The sequence below is a fragment of the Anser brachyrhynchus genome, assembly GCF_964034855.1.
Source record: "Anser brachyrhynchus genome assembly, chromosome: 7".
NCBI classification, from domain to species: domain Eukaryota; kingdom Metazoa; phylum Chordata; class Aves; order Anseriformes; family Anatidae; genus Anser; species Anser brachyrhynchus.
Window position 1 is genome coordinate 13,771,863 of NC_137701.1, and position 16,151 is coordinate 13,788,013.

At 44.3% G+C, this 16,151-nt stretch overlaps 2 protein-coding genes across 7 annotated transcripts in view; one reads left to right on the forward strand and one right to left on the reverse strand.

Moving 5' to 3' along the window:
• Positions 1–9,452, forward strand: part of CDK15 (cyclin dependent kinase 15) — a 38,910-nt gene extending 29,458 nt beyond the window's left edge. The window contains 2 exon segments of the mRNA XM_080600540.1: positions 841–980; positions 5,917–9,452. Of these exon segments, the coding sequence (XP_080456666.1) occupies positions 841–980; positions 5,917–6,026 (250 nt within the window). The 3' untranslated portion in view covers positions 6,027–9,452.
• The window catches only part of ALS2 (alsin Rho guanine nucleotide exchange factor ALS2), a 223,933-nt gene that overhangs the window by 69,306 nt on the left and 138,476 nt on the right, over positions 1–16,151 (reverse strand). For 4 of the 6 annotated variants that reach the window (XM_080600322.1, XM_080600321.1, XM_080600319.1 and 1 more), the window contains 2 exons: positions 11,657–11,785; positions 9,463–9,564 (listed from right to left, as the gene is read on the reverse strand). The gene's annotated coding sequence lies outside the window, so the exon portion shown is untranslated. Of the gene's footprint in view, positions 1–9,462; positions 9,565–11,656; positions 11,786–15,879; positions 15,994–16,151 lie in introns of all 6 variants that reach the window. The other 2 variants (XM_080600317.1, XM_080600320.1) reach the window with 2 other exon arrangements.

The window sequence follows — 16,151 nt, forward strand, 5'->3', positions numbered from 1 at the left end:
GTCCTGTGCAGGGAGGGGGAGTGTGGGGTGGGGGGATCCCGGCCCTGGTGTCACGTGGAGGGAAGCACCGGGGGGGCAGAGGGAGGAAGCACAACAGGCTGTGATCCGATGGGCATCCTGATACTGAAACCTGATCAGAACAAACAAACAAAGTAAAAGCTGTAAAACTAAATGACCATTTTTATTTGTTTGCTTGTTGGTTTGTTTTCTCTCCTCCACTTCCTTGTCCCCAGCTGTGTGCTTCTCTAGGAAGCAGCCACTTGGCATTGGTATTTGCTGGGCACAGAGCATGTGTGTGTTGCATCTGTTTTAAAGTCTCATCCCGAAAAACAGATTCCTCCCCCTGAATCCCCAACACATTTTACAACCAGCTGCATGACTGGTACTAGGGTAGGAAATGGGGAAAGGGTATTTCTTTATTTTTTTAGTTTTGAACTCCAGTCTGCTCAGTGGGCCAGTCAGGTAATTTTGTGCACTTGCACTTCTCACTGTAAATTGTTAACGCCAGCCTCTGACATTCCAGTTATGCCACGTAAAATGTAGTCCTCTTGGCAGCATTTGCCCTTTTACTCACAACCTTCTTTTTAAAAAAATAACAATTTATTTTCAAAATTCTCCTGAAAAGATGAGTCTAAGCCAAGATCCTCCATATATACTCCAGCATAATCAAGCTCCCATGAAAAGGCAAATGTCATGGGAGCCATATATCTGGGGTAGGACCCAGATGCCCTGAGTCCCTCCACTATCTCTGCCCTAAGCTCTGAGAAGGTCTGAGTCCAGTCTGATTCTAGCTTTCTGGCCTGTGCTCATCTCCTGCACTTTTTCCTCCCATTTTCCTAGGCTGAGCAGGGTGCCAGCAGCAGAGGATCTGGCCTCCGGAATGCTCACAGCCTTCCCTCCACAGCAGATCTCTGCACAAGATGCCCTTCTTCATGGCTTCTTCAGCCCTCTGCCTCCACAGCTCTATCAGGTGCCTTCTGGTAAGTTAACTCTTGATTTCACCTCACCAAGAATGACCTACTTCACATGCCATTTATTACAAGTCTCTTCAGTACTTTGGACCCAGACACTTTGTTTCTGCCTGCCCTCCCTCCCCGTTCCTGTATGCTGCAAAATTTACATCCCAGTGCAAATTCCACAGCTTGTTTTTCCATTTTCTTCCACTCAACCACAGAGTTAATAATAGAAGGGGACCTAGATGGGATGCCACCATGGTGCACTCTCAAAGCTGAGGTGTACATGCTTTGATAGTTCCTTTCTCCCCCATTCTGTAACCCCAGAGGCCCTGAGCTTTTTCCTCGGGCTGGCTCACGCTGTGTATTCAGTGTAACTCACATGCCGGTCCCTCCTGATGGCCTGAATTCCCAGCTGCTCAGCACGATGTGCTAGCCCCAATCCCCTTGGACCGCTCCTCCCGCTCCCTTTTGATGTTCAGAGGCAACAGCTGTTCCTCGTACCCTGCCACACCACTTCTCCCCTATTTTACCTGCCTTATTTTCTTCTCCCCTAGCTGCCTTAAGCACACAGTCACACAGACACATCGCACACAGACCTGACTCTCCTGCCCTTAGCTGAGGATAAATGCAGGGTCTCTCAAGCTCTAGGTTCTGTTCCTCACTACGAGAAGCTCCCTTGTGTTGGGGAACAGGCCAGAGAGCCCTAGCATGCTCTGTTGCCTCCTGGGCACCAGCTACGCTGGTTTGTTTTGCAGTGTGTTTTTTTGTGTTTTGTTGTTGTTTTTTAACATAGGGGCAATTAAGAAGAAACCTTCTTGGACTGTGTTGTCAAGCTATTTGAAAACTTAATTTCTGGCTTCTGTGACATATCCCAAGTGAAGGAGCAGCCAGCTAGCATCTCTCCCAAACTGCCATCCTTCTGAAGGTGCTGTGTGTGTGCATGTGCAGGAGTGAGAGACATCTGCATTCCTTTTCTGTTCACCCAGCCACAGAGCACAAATCTACTTTGACACTTTTAGAAAAATGAAAAGATGGAATCTCGCAGGAGCCTGCCTGTGCCGGGGGGGGAGGAGGGGAGCACTCACAGCAGGAGGGAAGTTGACTTTTCTTTATACATATAGGGTTTTTTCCATGCAGAGTTTAAATTATGCCTGATAAAAGGAGTTTCGTGGATGTTTCAGTTCTTTCAAACCCTCCTGGCTTCCTCCCAATTAAATGAGGTTTGTCAAAGCCACAGGGCTCTGCTGCTGCCGGAGAGGCGGACAAGCACTTCCCGCAGTGACATCTCCAATCCCCAAGGGAGAAGATGAAAGTGTCAGTGCCAAGAGAGAGAGAGAGTGTGGAAAAAAACAGGTACAGAGACAGACAGTGTGAGAGAAAGGGAGAGAGTGAGAAGAAATAGAAGGAATGAGAAAACAGATTGGCATAATGCGTCAATCTCTCAGACACATTTCCAGAGAGGGGACAGATTCACCTGGGTTTCTACACCATCCCCTATTTATTATCCCCCATACTGCAGCGAGAAGTACCTTGTGGACAGGCAACTGCATGGCGTTAACATAGCAACCAACGTGTCGGGAGCAGAATCAAAGTGCACAGGGCTGAAGCAAGTGCAGGATGGTCATGCAAGACCATATTCATGAGTAACTCATTAAGCCTGTAAAAATTAGGCAATTCTGAATAATTCCCCATGCAGCCACCCCTAGTGCCATAATTGTGTAAGACATTTGTTCTCTTGTGTCATGTTGGTAACACGCTATTTTGGAATTTAACTGTATCATTTTAAAATTCTGGTTGCTATGATAACACAGTGCAGGTTTTAAACATATTCTGTGCCTACTTTGTTCTGGAGGATGCTGGCTATTAGTTCCCGTCCTCTGAAGGAGAAAGTTAAAGCAGAAGGGCAAAGAATGAGCTGGAGATGAAAGGTGAAAGGAGGAGGGGGTTGACCCCAAGGTGTGTGAGAGAGTAAGCAGGAAACAACATCGGAAAAAAATAAAAGGTTCCCCTAAGAAATTATTTTCTATTGTTATGAAATAATTGTAGCCACAGCTGTCCTTTTTATAAGTTGCTATGACAAGCTGGAAGCCAGAGGATATTTTTCAAAGGTCAATTCCTGGGAAAAAATAATTGGAGAAATCAGAGTTTTAAAAGATAAGAACCCCTTCGAATAGCATCTTGCTGATTACCGAGGGGAATGCGAACAGCCAGACACTGGTTGCTGCCCTGGGAATGGGGGCAGGGGAACAGGGGGCTCTTTGCTTTCTGGTCAGCTCCAGGAGTGGGGAACAGGTTGCTGTTGCTTAGGCTCACCTGGGTGCAAAGTGCTAGGAAAGAAGAGTAACCCCTGTAGTAAGAGAAGATGACTCTCTGTCCCCTGAGAGCATTTGCTGTCCTTTTTCTGGCCTAAGCCAATCCTGAGACAATTATCTTTGTGCAGTGCAGCCTTGTGCTACAGCAGCTCTGATAAAACTTCAGCCTAACCCTTTGCCACCTGCTAAAGCAGACTGTCTTCTGTCCAATTAATCACTCCTGGAAGATGAGATCCTTGAATCAAGAAAGCATAAGCTGTGCTCTCAATTCCGTGTCAGCCCTGAAGTGCAAAGGGCCTCCTGAGAAGGGATCTCACTCTGCTGTCACGTCAGACACAGTAACCACTGCAGCTTATTATTCTTAGCTATAAATTCTGTTTATTTCCATCTCTTTTGGTCTCAAATGCTTCAGAACAGTCTCACAGGCAGGGAAGGTGTGCAGTGCAATTTGGGATTAGCACCAGTGTGCTCCCAAGAAAACAGACTGTGAGGAGAGCTTTGGCCATGAGGCTGCAGGGCAACCCAGGCTAGGAGGGACTTGCCCCTTTTGGGTACAAGTGGTCTCACCTCAGCAATTCAAAACCAGTGTGTCAGGTGATACTGTACTGTTTCTCCTAAAATTTCCTGTTATTCAGGCCTTCAGAGACAAGGAGGAGGAGGGATTTTCTCTTGATTCTGACAGAACACTGTCATTTTAGTGCCTGTTGCATCTAATCGTACTCAAAGCAAGTGTAGGCAACGGGGAGGTTAAGGCTGCAAGCCATCACCTACCAAAAATCCCATTTCCATTGGGATTAGCCAGCTCTGGTAGATGTTAACACAGGGCATGTATAATGAAGAGCTGGCTTTCACAGACACCTTGTTTGGGTTGGCTGCTTTCCTTGTGTTCCCCTACGTAGCTGAAAGGTTTATACACTCACTTATATTTTTTGGCTTGCGTGCTTTGCCACCTCTGCATACAGAAAATGGACATCCTTCACTGAAAATCAGATACAGACACCTAGAAATTGAAGTTCTCACCAGGTGTATGAATCTGGTTTATAGTGTGTCTGTAAGGGAATAAACCAAAGCTGGTGTTGAGTAGCAACTCGACTGTCACTCCTGAACCAGAAGCAGTCATTTCTGTGAACTGCTGAAGCCAATCTTTACTTAATTCAGGCAAAACATCCCTCACTTCTCCTGGCCCGATCTCCACAGTGGTGGAAGATTTGCTTATGAAAATACCAAGAGGACACTGAGGTTTTGTATTACGACATGAAGCCACGATCCTCAGAAAGAGCCATTGCAACATCATGGCAGATGTTTCCAGGAAGCAGTGCACCAAGGGCATGGACCTCTGGAGATGTTGTCCTGCTTAAGCTCTTTGCGGGACATCAGTCTGGAGCAGCCATAGTGCTTGCAGATTGCAGGCCCTGTTCAGGAGCACAGGGCGACGAAAAAGACAGGACAAGAAGGAAGGTTTCCTTTGCTCGTGCTCTTGCAAAAGCACAAGTGGCACAAAGTTTGGCCCACATGACATGTGGAAACAAAGTCCTACAGACATGGATCAAATGCTCTGACTCCCATTGATCTCAGGCCAGAGAATCTCTATAAAGGTCCTATTGTTCAGGGAGATGAACTGCTCTGGGAGGGAGCGCTGCCAATACCCTTCACAGAGGCAGACACTATTGCGTCAGAGGTTGGCAGACATTTTTCTGTATTTTGTCTAATTGCAAAGTTATATCTGAGATTTCTTTAACTTACACTTTCCTTTTAACATTCTTAAACACAAATCTAAGGAGATTTAGTTGTCTTCTTTGCTGTGAAAGACGTCCAGACTGGAACTCCCATGTACTCATTTCCCATCTTCAGGTGCACTTCTGCCTTCACCCAGTTATCAGCAGAAAAGAGCAAATGGGGATGCAGTGATCAGATTTCTGAGGCACAAAGTTAAAGCTAAGTTTGAGATTATGACAGCAAGCAGCCATGAGCCTAGGAACTCAATTAGCCTGAAAGACAACTATCTCATTATCTTTCCTAAAATGATATAAATACATAAGAATATAAAATTTTAAAATAAACTCTCTCTCTATTGACTGTCTAGATGACTGAATTTCACTGCTCAATTTCTTTAAACACCCACTTTAGTATTTATTTATTCTAAGCGTGAAGCAGCTACGATAATTAGACTGTCAGATTTGGTAAGTTAATGAGGAGTCACTGGAGTGGAAGGTTTTGCATTTGTGAGATTGCTGAAGGAGAGAAGCTCCGTGCCTTCGCTCTATCTCTTTTTTCTTTTTTTCTTTTTTCCCCCCTCCGCTGGGTGGGAAGGAGAGAGCTTGGCAGTGCATAGATCCATTTGAATCCTTTTGATTAGCAGGTTGCATTCCCACCACTGTTCTACCAAATAATCTTTTGCTGGTTGCTCCAAGAAAAAGAAAAAGAAAAAGAAAAAAGAAAAGAAATCATAGATGAGATTTCTAGAGAACGGAGCCTAGATTAAAGAAATCCTTTTCCAAAAAAATCAGGAGGAATGGAGCTGTGAGAAATAGGATCCTGAATGAGTTCATATTGTGGGCAATGTCACAGAAGACTATTAGCACAGCGAAGGAAAAGGACCTTTCTGCAGCTTCTTTAACCTTCCCCCCCACCTCCCCCGCCCCCCCCAGGACAATCAGTGCTCACAGTTCCAGCAGTGAGACTGCAACCTGAAATCTGTGACCTGTCTGCTCCTTACCAAAAAGGCCATCTCTCAGAAGGTTCAAGCAAGTTTTGGTAGAAGGCAGAAATGACTGACTACTTCTTGGGTAACCATGTGGTTACCACTGCCAAAGTTGCTGCCATCATCCATAGCACATGAATTCCTCTGGGCACTGAAGGTGGGAAAGCAAAACCGATACCCAGAGCTGGATCACCACATCCCAGGCTGAGGACAAAGTGGGAAATTTTCTCACATTCAGAGGGAAGAGATTGGCAAGCCAGTGGCCTCCAGTGCACACTGCACAGTAGTATGATGGGAGGTCTGGGTTAGTTTTGTCATATTCCCGAATCTCAGACCAGTGCCCTTTCTTCTGATGCCTCCCCAGTCAAAATATGGTTTCTTTTCCACATTGTTTTAACTGACCAAATTGCTTTTTTTGCCTTTGTCTATGTCTATTGAGTTCACATTTCATAGCTTACTTGTTTTGATTTAACACACAATGGAATTTGCTCAATGAAGTACCAGAAATGACAAAGAGCTCTACCCAGGGGGGAGAACAGCAATGTTGCAATGGATGTTATGACAATATGTACATTCCTCCACTGCAATGAATAAAGCCATAGCTTTACCTTTCTTGGGTTCGTCCTGTCTCAACAAAACCCTGCCATGGTGACCCATTGATCTGCAAACTGGAGTTTCTCACTGAAGTCTTTTTTCCTTAGCACTCCAAACAGTGTTGGTGCTAGAAGGAGACATTGGGCATTTTCTAATATAATTCAGTTACCCTGCCATAGGTCATACTTTGATTTCATCTGTGTCACTGTGTCAGCATAACACTGGACCAACATCACAAAATAGAGTTTAGATCAGCCAAATTTATGATAAAATGTGCTTCCTATGTAAGTGCCAGAGCTAGGCAAAATCTCTAGTTTGTAACATCCCTGGTTTTAATTGAGCTGTAATTTAGTATGAGACACTTTAAAATGATGCTCCAGCATCATCGATTTTCATCTCCTTTTTGCTACAGAAAACCTCTATTACTCAAAGATCACTTAAAATCACTGTTATTGAAAGAAGTTACAGGAAAATAACCTTGTAATATATCCTGTCTCTATGTTTACTTTGTGCTTTTGTTGCAGCATGTGTCCAGTCAGTGTCGCTGGCTGGGTCTGTGCTTGCAGGGCAGACCTGGAAGCTGATCCTATGGCCAAATTAGCTTGACTTACTGCCTGCAACCTAGCTACGATTGCACGAGAAACCTCAGCCACCCCTCTGTGCTTTCAAATGCACGTAGATGGTGTTTACTGCTATAAGATCAGGTCCCAGCACTCACTGCTCGGTCTCGCAGCCTCACTCTCTTCCATCTGTCCTCATCACATGGACAACAGCAGGCAGACAGGACAGCCTTGAGTCCTTTCGAGAAGGACGTGACATTGCCAGCACTGCAGCCAGATTGGATTTTGGAATCAGCCTGAATTCATTCCCTGCTCACCTGCTCGGCTAAGGGCAGACAGGGCGGCTGTTCACTCTGTGTGATCAGGGAGGAACTAATCCTGCCAAAAAAATGGTTGTCATTTCCATTAAAGCTTCTGGGACGACTCACTTGAGGAGGGCACTCATGCTTCAGTGTTTACTGAACTTGGCTCTGGCCAGTTTTACCTGATTTTGAGACTGTTTCACAAATACATAATTTAAAATAGTGAAACCATGAAAAAAGTAGGAGATCCTCTTAAGTGTTTTTTGTTTTTTTTTGTCTTTTAATATTAACCTGGCTTCAAAGTGATTGTGTTCCTTTGTGTTCCTTTTTTAGGCTGCTTACAGAACATACTAAAAAAGCTCAAATGTCAACTCAAGTTTTCTTCTGCAGTTAATTACAGGAAAACATTCTATAAGTGATGTTTTCAGATTATTAAACTTTTTTTTTTTTTTTAAGGCATCTGGATTCCTGCATGCAAGCAAGGTTAAAATGAAACGGTAATTTTTTTGTCATTTTAATAGGCTACCAATGGAAAGCAGGGGGTTCTGTGTGCTTTTTCAAATCTAATCAGAAGTAGATAGGCATCTAAAGCACAACAGCCTCACGCTGGTACATGAGAGAATGGAATTTCCTGGGAACATAATAAAACTGGCCAGCCTTCTTTCATTGGCCAACCTGAGTTAGGTTACAAAAACAGACAAAACCAAATAACTAAACATACCAGGCTCAATCATGAATCCATGGACCCAGAGACACACAGTAAGAGAGAAAACATCATCACAGTCTCTTCCTTGTTCTCCTGGTTTCAGGAAGGGACCAGATAGTGCCAGGCCCCTATCCCAGAGTGATATATGCTCCGTGCCAATACGCGACCTATTTTCTACTCTGTTACACCTCCTTCCCTCTACCTGCTGAGAAGAAACGTATGGATCATTGGAATATGCTTACTTTGGATGAGAATGCAAAGAGAAAGCAAAGTAACTGAAGTTGCTAGTCCTGAGAATATTTGGCATTAGGATTTATTTGTCCTTTTGATTCAGGACTTAGGCCATGTATTTTTATTCTAACAGAATTCCTTTGCAACAGGGGCAGATTCTGCCCTCCATTATAACAAGGACATTTGAAATAACTCAGTATTGATGAAATGAAACAAAATCTTTGCGCGTATAAAAGGAGGGCGGAGTATGGTCCAGGATGACTTATTTTTTAGATTCACCTTTCAGTAGAAGAAAAGCGTGCAGATGTCCTGCCTTTTGTTTTTCAGAAAGCAATGTCAGAAAGATTGACTTGGCAACGAAGATGTAACAGCAGAGTCTGGACACTGGACTTGCAGAATAAATGCAGCCATGTGTCACTTAATAGAGAGATCCCTGGACCAGCAGATCGATGTACAAACAGGACAGATGGGGACTGACAATTGAAAGAATGTAGAGGCTGATCCAAGGCTTACAGAGACCTGTCATTCCTGGGGTTTGCCTACAATCTCCTTCAACAAAAGAGCTCCTGCGGGAAGGAGGGGATTAGTCAAAAGTTGAGTGAAGTCTCCGGGGAAGATGGTTTCTTGGATAAAGTTGTCAACAAAAGGAATTGTTTAAGACTATTTGTTATAATTTCCTAGAGGGAGCTTCTGCCATCACTAACAGGATTACCAGCATACTGGTTCCACACCAGCAGAGCATTAGACATATGCATTGCAGACTGGTTGCTCAGAGCTGAATTCAGGGGTCTTCTTATACTGGGTCCCAAATACGTGCACATGTTGATGAGCAGAGGGGAGATGGCAAAGAACTAAGATGAAGCCAAATACAGGCCATTTCTGGTCCAGCTGTTGCAGAGAGCCCTAGCTCATTAATGAGTTACCAGGGTGTTTTAATCTCCTTGATCTCAGGGCTGCTGACAGACTATGAGAAGGAAAACTAATCTGAGGTGAGTGCTGATCAAGATACATGGGGAAATGACGAGGAGCTCTTTCCCAGCTACAGTTACTGTGAAATTTCTCATAGAATTTTTACTGGAAGAATCAGAAAAACAACTTACTGCATTCATGTACTAGGCTGCTTGGTCTCAGTTATCTGGGATACTTTTTCTCACTTCTGGGACATCAGAAGCCAGAAACCTCAGTATAACCTCACAGCTGATCTGGAAGGAAAAAGGAAGACAAAGCTAAATCATTTAAGGTGTAGGCATGCAAACTTTCTTGAATACTTCTTATTCATCTGAGTAGTATCACTGGCATGACCGGGGGAACTTCTCTGAGTAAGAATTATGCAGAGCATTGAGGTATTGAAACAAAACTTGTCATAGAGCTATGATAAAACGCCAGAGAAATGGGTGGCAGCCATAGAAAGAGCAGGAAGAAGGCATTTTGTGCTAAGGAAGCTACATTTCTAGCCCTACCCCAGTCCACTGAGTGCTAACCAATCACTGCAGATCTGGGCAGGAAGCAGCACAGATGTTTACGTTCCCCTTTGCCCTTTCTAAATCCATAATTACAGAGAAAAAGGCATACAGGCTAGCTGCAGGCACTGCTCAGTTAAGAGCACAAGAATTATTCCTTACATTATTATCAGAGTCCTTAATGATCTGTCTTGATAAAAAAAACAGCTATGTTCCAAAAGCATTTCTACCTCTAGATTGTATGGACCCAAATCTCCCAAGTACCAGGCACTTTCAAAGTTAGTGTGGATGCCTGATTTCTCTTCGCAATACTAAAATGAATTTTGTCTCAATATCAGGACCTTACACATTTCATTTGTTTTGCAATGAATCTGGAATTACTACGACCTCACAGCAGTATAAGCAAGATCCAACTAGAGCCTATAGAATTCTACCTGGGCGTATATCTTTGTGTCAGGTTCCTATGTACAGGTTTATTTGTGAAGAGAAGGGCAGTTGCAACCCCTTTTGAAGAAAAACAATAGCTCTTATGCACATTGGCACTGGCTGTGGCATTGAGAAAGCTTCTAAAAACTGCTACGAAAAGATGCTTTTCAAAGGTGGATTGCAGGCTGTGTTGTAAGAGATAGCTCCCCACTTCTGAGTTACACTGAGTTACAACACTTCCCAGGTTCAGACAGGGGGGTTCTACATGCCTTTTGCTCTCTTGGAGATGGCAGCGAAGAGCAGTGAAGATGCAAGATCTCTAATGCCTGCCATGGTTATGGTTGGATGTCTGGTCCCAACTGGGAGACACTAAATGCTCAACATATGTTAAATTAAAGGATTTGTTATGCATGGACAGCAAAGAATCTAATGATGGGAACTGAAGCACTTTCCTCATGGTGTTTATCAGAACATCAGTGGTAAATTTCTTCTGCCCTGGAGCAGCAGAGAGAATGGCTTTGCTGTTTTTGCATAGCTGCTACCCCATAATGGTCAAAGCTCTTATGCTCGGTTGCCAAAGGGCCAAGTGATACCTGCTACCTCTGTATCTCGAGGGTGGGAAAGCCAGCCAGACCCTGGCAGAAGGATGGGCTGCAACCCAGCACTCTTCCTCTGTTCATTAACCCAACATCAGAGGCCCAGTGCCCTAAATATGTCAGACCAGAGAGAGAAATTGCCCTAGAACCACTCCTCTCCCACACTAATGGACTACTGTTTACATCAGGAGCACTCATCTCAGCAGATTTTCCATCCCCTGGCCTGCCCAATCTCAGGCACAACAGCTCTCAGAAAAATGGATGTAGTGCTGTAATGAGTCAGGAAGAGTGAACAAGACACACATCTGAATCCGTGTACCTAGTTAGTGCCACCCAAAAAGGGGGTCTTGATTCCCCATTTCTCTCCCTGCTTATAGCATCATGATCTTTCTCTCTTTTGCTCTCTGGCACTTTTCTAATCCCTTGATGAGCTGATATAATTTACTAAACAGGTGGAAAATGATTCGCTCTTTTGCTGGCTTAGTTTTTCATTGCTTTAGTGAGCTGCATCAGATTATGAAGAGGTCAAACAAGTACCACACTTCATGCACGAATGAGTGTGGAGTGGGAAAGGAGGAGCAGGGAAAGACCATGAAGTATCTCCAACCTACCCACATCCAGTTCTTGAGGGTGGTCAACCCCTGTCACATCTGGAAGTTTGGTGTTCTGTTTTGAGGTAATGACTGAACAGGTTCTGTTGAGTAAATGCTCAGTGCTGCTATGGTGTATGTGGGCCCATCTCAAACCTAGCTGTTTGCTGTTGAAAACCTCACAAAAAATCCCAGACACTGGTAAAGAAGTGCAGGACTGACCTTTTTCCAGAAAAACTGACTTTCTCTTGGCAGAGGTAGGAAGCCTGGTAAAGCAGGTGAGAGTTTATGAAGTGCACGTAAATGGAGATTTTTGTTCATGAGGGTCATCAAACGGTTTCTTCTCACCACCTAATAAAAAATTAAAAACAAATTGAAATTTTGGAGAAATCCTTTAATTTAGAGAACATCATCTTTTATGCAAAGAGAGTTTAACAGCAGACTTAAATATTTGCTTTAAAAACATCCTGAAGTAAATGAAATAACTTTGTTCCCAGGCCAAGATTCTGTTTTACTTCAGGCCAGAGCAAGTTTGTTGGCCAAATTACATATCCCCAAGAAAAAAATCAGAGAGCTTTAACATTGGCAAAAGCCTGCCTGTAGTGGTACAAGTGGGCAATGCTCTTTATAAGGGAAAAAAAAAAGCGCCAAGAAAATCCCCGGTGCAACCCAGCACCGCATTTGGGGAGCACAGATGAAAGCCCTGATGTGGGTCATGTGACAGGTGTCACTTCAGTAATGATATTGGGGCAGAGATAAAAGTCCTCGCCGGCTGCTCATGTGACACAGCTTCATTACTTGCACAGCAGGTGGTCGAAGAGTCTCAATGCCTGTATTTTTTTATTATTTTTTAATTTTTTTTTTTATTCTGTGATAATGAGAAAATGTTTAAACTTCCATCCCTGTGTTTAAACACTTCTTCATGCTGACAGCAGCAGGAGATCCCTTGATCAGCTGTCAGATTGAAAAGTGCAATTTTTCTGGAAAGTAAACAGCGTGTTTGCCAGTTGGAAATCATTTTCTGTTTGTTGGGACTGCTCGTCGCGGAGTGATGGAGCCATGTCACTGCAGCTGACAACTCGGCAACAGGGAATAGAAAACAGCCTGAAAAATGTTTTTTAGACTCTGCCTCTGATAACGGGAGCCTGAGATTTCTGACACTTCCCTATTGTTATCGTGTGAAAAAACGCCATTTAGGGATTGCTTCTGAAACTTTTAAGGCAGCGTCTCAGTACCAGTGTGAATATGTGGGGCCTTCTAAAAGAAGCTCCAACATTTTAATAAAAGCTTTCAGAGAGAAAACCAAACAGGATACACAAAGGAACGGAGTGGGTGTGGAGACACACGGTGGTGGAGGTGGCCAGGACTCATTCCAGTGAGCGAGGAAAAACAACAAAAAAGTCTCCCCATATTAGAAAACACTTCCCAGCTCTGATGTCACAGACGCTTGGGGAAATCAGTGGGAGTTTCAGGTGAGACGAGGAAGGCAAATGTGGTCACAAGATTACGCCAGTGAGCTCAACCCAGTCACGGGGCTGCCCGGGCCGGGCTGAACTTGGAGCCCAGCTCGGCTCTTCTTCCTGAGTGCCCTGGAATCCAGCTAAGTGCACTCTACAGGTTAACCACATTTATTTCTTTTCCTATTAGGCAAATATCTTCTCAAAGTCAATTCTCATGAAGAACAAGAGATACAGATATAATGCACATAATTTTAATTAAAATTAAGGTTTAAATGTGCATATGCAGAGGCATACACAGCATTTTTCCTATGCAGACACAGACAACATCTTATATGCAGAATCAACAAATCAACCTGATTTCAACACTGGGAAAGTTAATTACTCAGAACATGGCTTGGATCTCCTATTAGATATTTGCAGCAATTACATTACGTGGAGCCTTGGTAGTCTCCCAACAAACGCTTTTCCCTGACGGCTGTGCTGCAGTGTCCCACAGGTGTGCTCTCCTCTCCATAAAGCTCCCCATGACGAGCTCCCTGTGTATTACATGTCATGAAGTTTTGCCTCATTAAAGCGGAAGGCTCGATGCCCCGTTGCTATCTCACTTGTACCAGCAAAGCCCTCGAGCTGCTGCTTTGCTTCCAGCTCAGCACTCTGTGCAGCCCAGGGCAAGGCCCCACGGCCTCTGGGTCCCACGTCGGTGGCACCCCTTCCATGGGACAGGGACAGGGACAAGGACAGGGACCAGGGATGGGGATGGGGAGATGGATGCTGCTCTGCTCCTGCCCAACACCCAGGGAACTGGGGGCAGGGCTGGACAATCAGCAAAAATGATCCCAAGCAAAAAGATCAGATCAGAATCTGGCCCTTTGTTAGCAGTCATTAAAAAACATAGCACTTTTAATAGGAGCTTATTCAATTAGCAGACTAACAGGCTCCATCAGATAAGCAGGGGATTTCCCTGGGAATCTGAGTCACCGTGGCACATAATGCTGAAGCGGCTCCAAACCCTATGATTAACCCTCTCCGCACTGAACCAGACCAAGAGGCCAGATCTCAGGAAAGGGGTTATTCCTGGATTCTTAAGGGACAAGGAAAAGCTCTCTGCTGCGTCTCCAAGCCCCTGAAAGGTGCCAGCACCGAGTGTGAGTCACACATGCTGGAAGGAACCAGGAGGATCGTGGCACCAAACTGTAACTGCTGCAGACAGGAGACTCGCCTGATCTCTGATAAACACGCTGACATTTGGCAGCCTGACAGCTTCACAGTTCCATAAGAGGCTTCCTAATTAGAGCCTGGGTGAGAAATAATCCACAACTTGAAGTTTGTCTCTAGCTTCCTTGCTGTACTTTTTTCCCCTCCTTTCTGTGCGCTTTCCTCCTTTTCAGTGTTTTCTCTCACACATTCTCAGCACATCCCCTCCCTGCAGGCGGAAGCTGTTTGAAACACCAAGCAGGAGAAAGGTTAATTTTTGCCTGTCCTCTCAGCTCAGAACAACTCTCAATAAAAGCACCCCTCTTGCATTCCAGCGTTGCCCTTGAAGGAGACTGGGAGATAGCGCAGGGGAGAGGACAGGACATGTTGGAGTTTATAATGAGGCAAAGCACAACCAGTCTGGAAGGAAACCAAAGCAGTCCCATTCATTCCTAGTCAAACAAGTAGGGTAAACCCAGTGCTCCTAGCAGCAGGAGAATGGGGACTCTGGGTTGGGATCCAGCCCTGCATTTTGCTTTGCTCCTGTTGCCCAGCTCCAAGCAGCTGGCCCCAAACAGCCATCACAACATCTTGAGCCTTTCAGCTGGAGCCAGGCTCTGAGTTTAGCACTGCCTTTAAGACTTCCAGTACAGTGGTGCTGCTCTGTCATAGCAAGACCTTGATCCAGCTGGTCTTAACGACGAAATACATTTCAGAGATATGAACGGTTACAACGGCAGATCTTTCAAAGCCACATCACATTCCACTCATTTACCCCATCAATCCATATTCCCTGAATAGTTCCAGAAAAATTCCAAATGCAATAACCTATGAATTTGAGATTATATTAATGAGCAACATCTGCTGAGACAAGTATAACTCCTGTACTGCATTTATTTCTTAGGGAGTTACTTGCTGATAGTGGGATTGTTTGTTCTCTGTTAATATCCCAAAGTCTTTTCCAGGGTAATAATATGGGTAGCAAAGTTGTTCAAAGACAACAGCCAGTATATGCACTCTACAATAACTGGGATACAGACACAAACACCAGAATCCACATTGTATTAGAGGGTTTTCTATTCACTGTTCTCCTCAATTAATACAATATTCCCTGGGTAGCCACAAGAAACAGGAAGGAACTTGGGATTCTCCACATACATCTCACAAGACAGCTCTATGTGTTATCACCATTCAGCAGGCCCCCAGATGATGACATGGGACCAATACCTACAGATATTTAACTTTGAGCTCTCTTGAAAGGAAAATAAATAAATAAATAAATAAATATTTAATTCAAAATAAGCACTTGAAGCTATTTCCAGGACAAACATTTTTGTTGCTGAGATACACTGGAAGATCAGTCCTATAAAGAGGATTGGGGGGTCCTTGAGGAGTGTTCTCTTTGAGGCTTTCCTCTGTGGGCTTTGTTGTAATTGCTGATGACCAAGTGCTTCACATGCAGGAGATCTCTATGTATTTTACAGCTATGAGAAGAAATATGGACCTATATCTTTGTGCTGGGGAGAACATCCCTACATGAGGACTGGAAAAGTTTGCAAAGTCATTCTTGGCTGTAATGCCTGTACTGCTAAGATACTGAGGCTGAAAAAATTGTCTGCTGAACAGATATTTTCAACAACCAGATGTCTATGAAGTAAGCAAAGCTGGTCCCCAAGGTTCTAACTTTAACAAACTCCCTGAATAGATTGTAGCTGTGTGTTTTGTACCATCGCTTTCTACAAAAAGGAGTATGGATTAGTACACTCTATTTATAGAGCCCAACCCACTCACTTGCTCGGAGCACCCCTGAAGCTGAGGGAGATGTAGCCGCATTTGTAGCCAAACACCACCTCCAGGGTCCATGTAGCATCATACCAAAATTCCGCCTTTCAGCATAGAAGAAACCTTGGGGAAAAAAAAAAAAAAAAAAAAAAGCAGAGGTTGTGCTAGACCCAAAATAGCTGGCCCCATCCCTGCCCTGATTTTTTTCATGATAAATCAGTAGAGATGAAGACGGAGAAGAACATAGATGTGGGGAAAAGCTCTTCTGGAGGGCTGCCTGT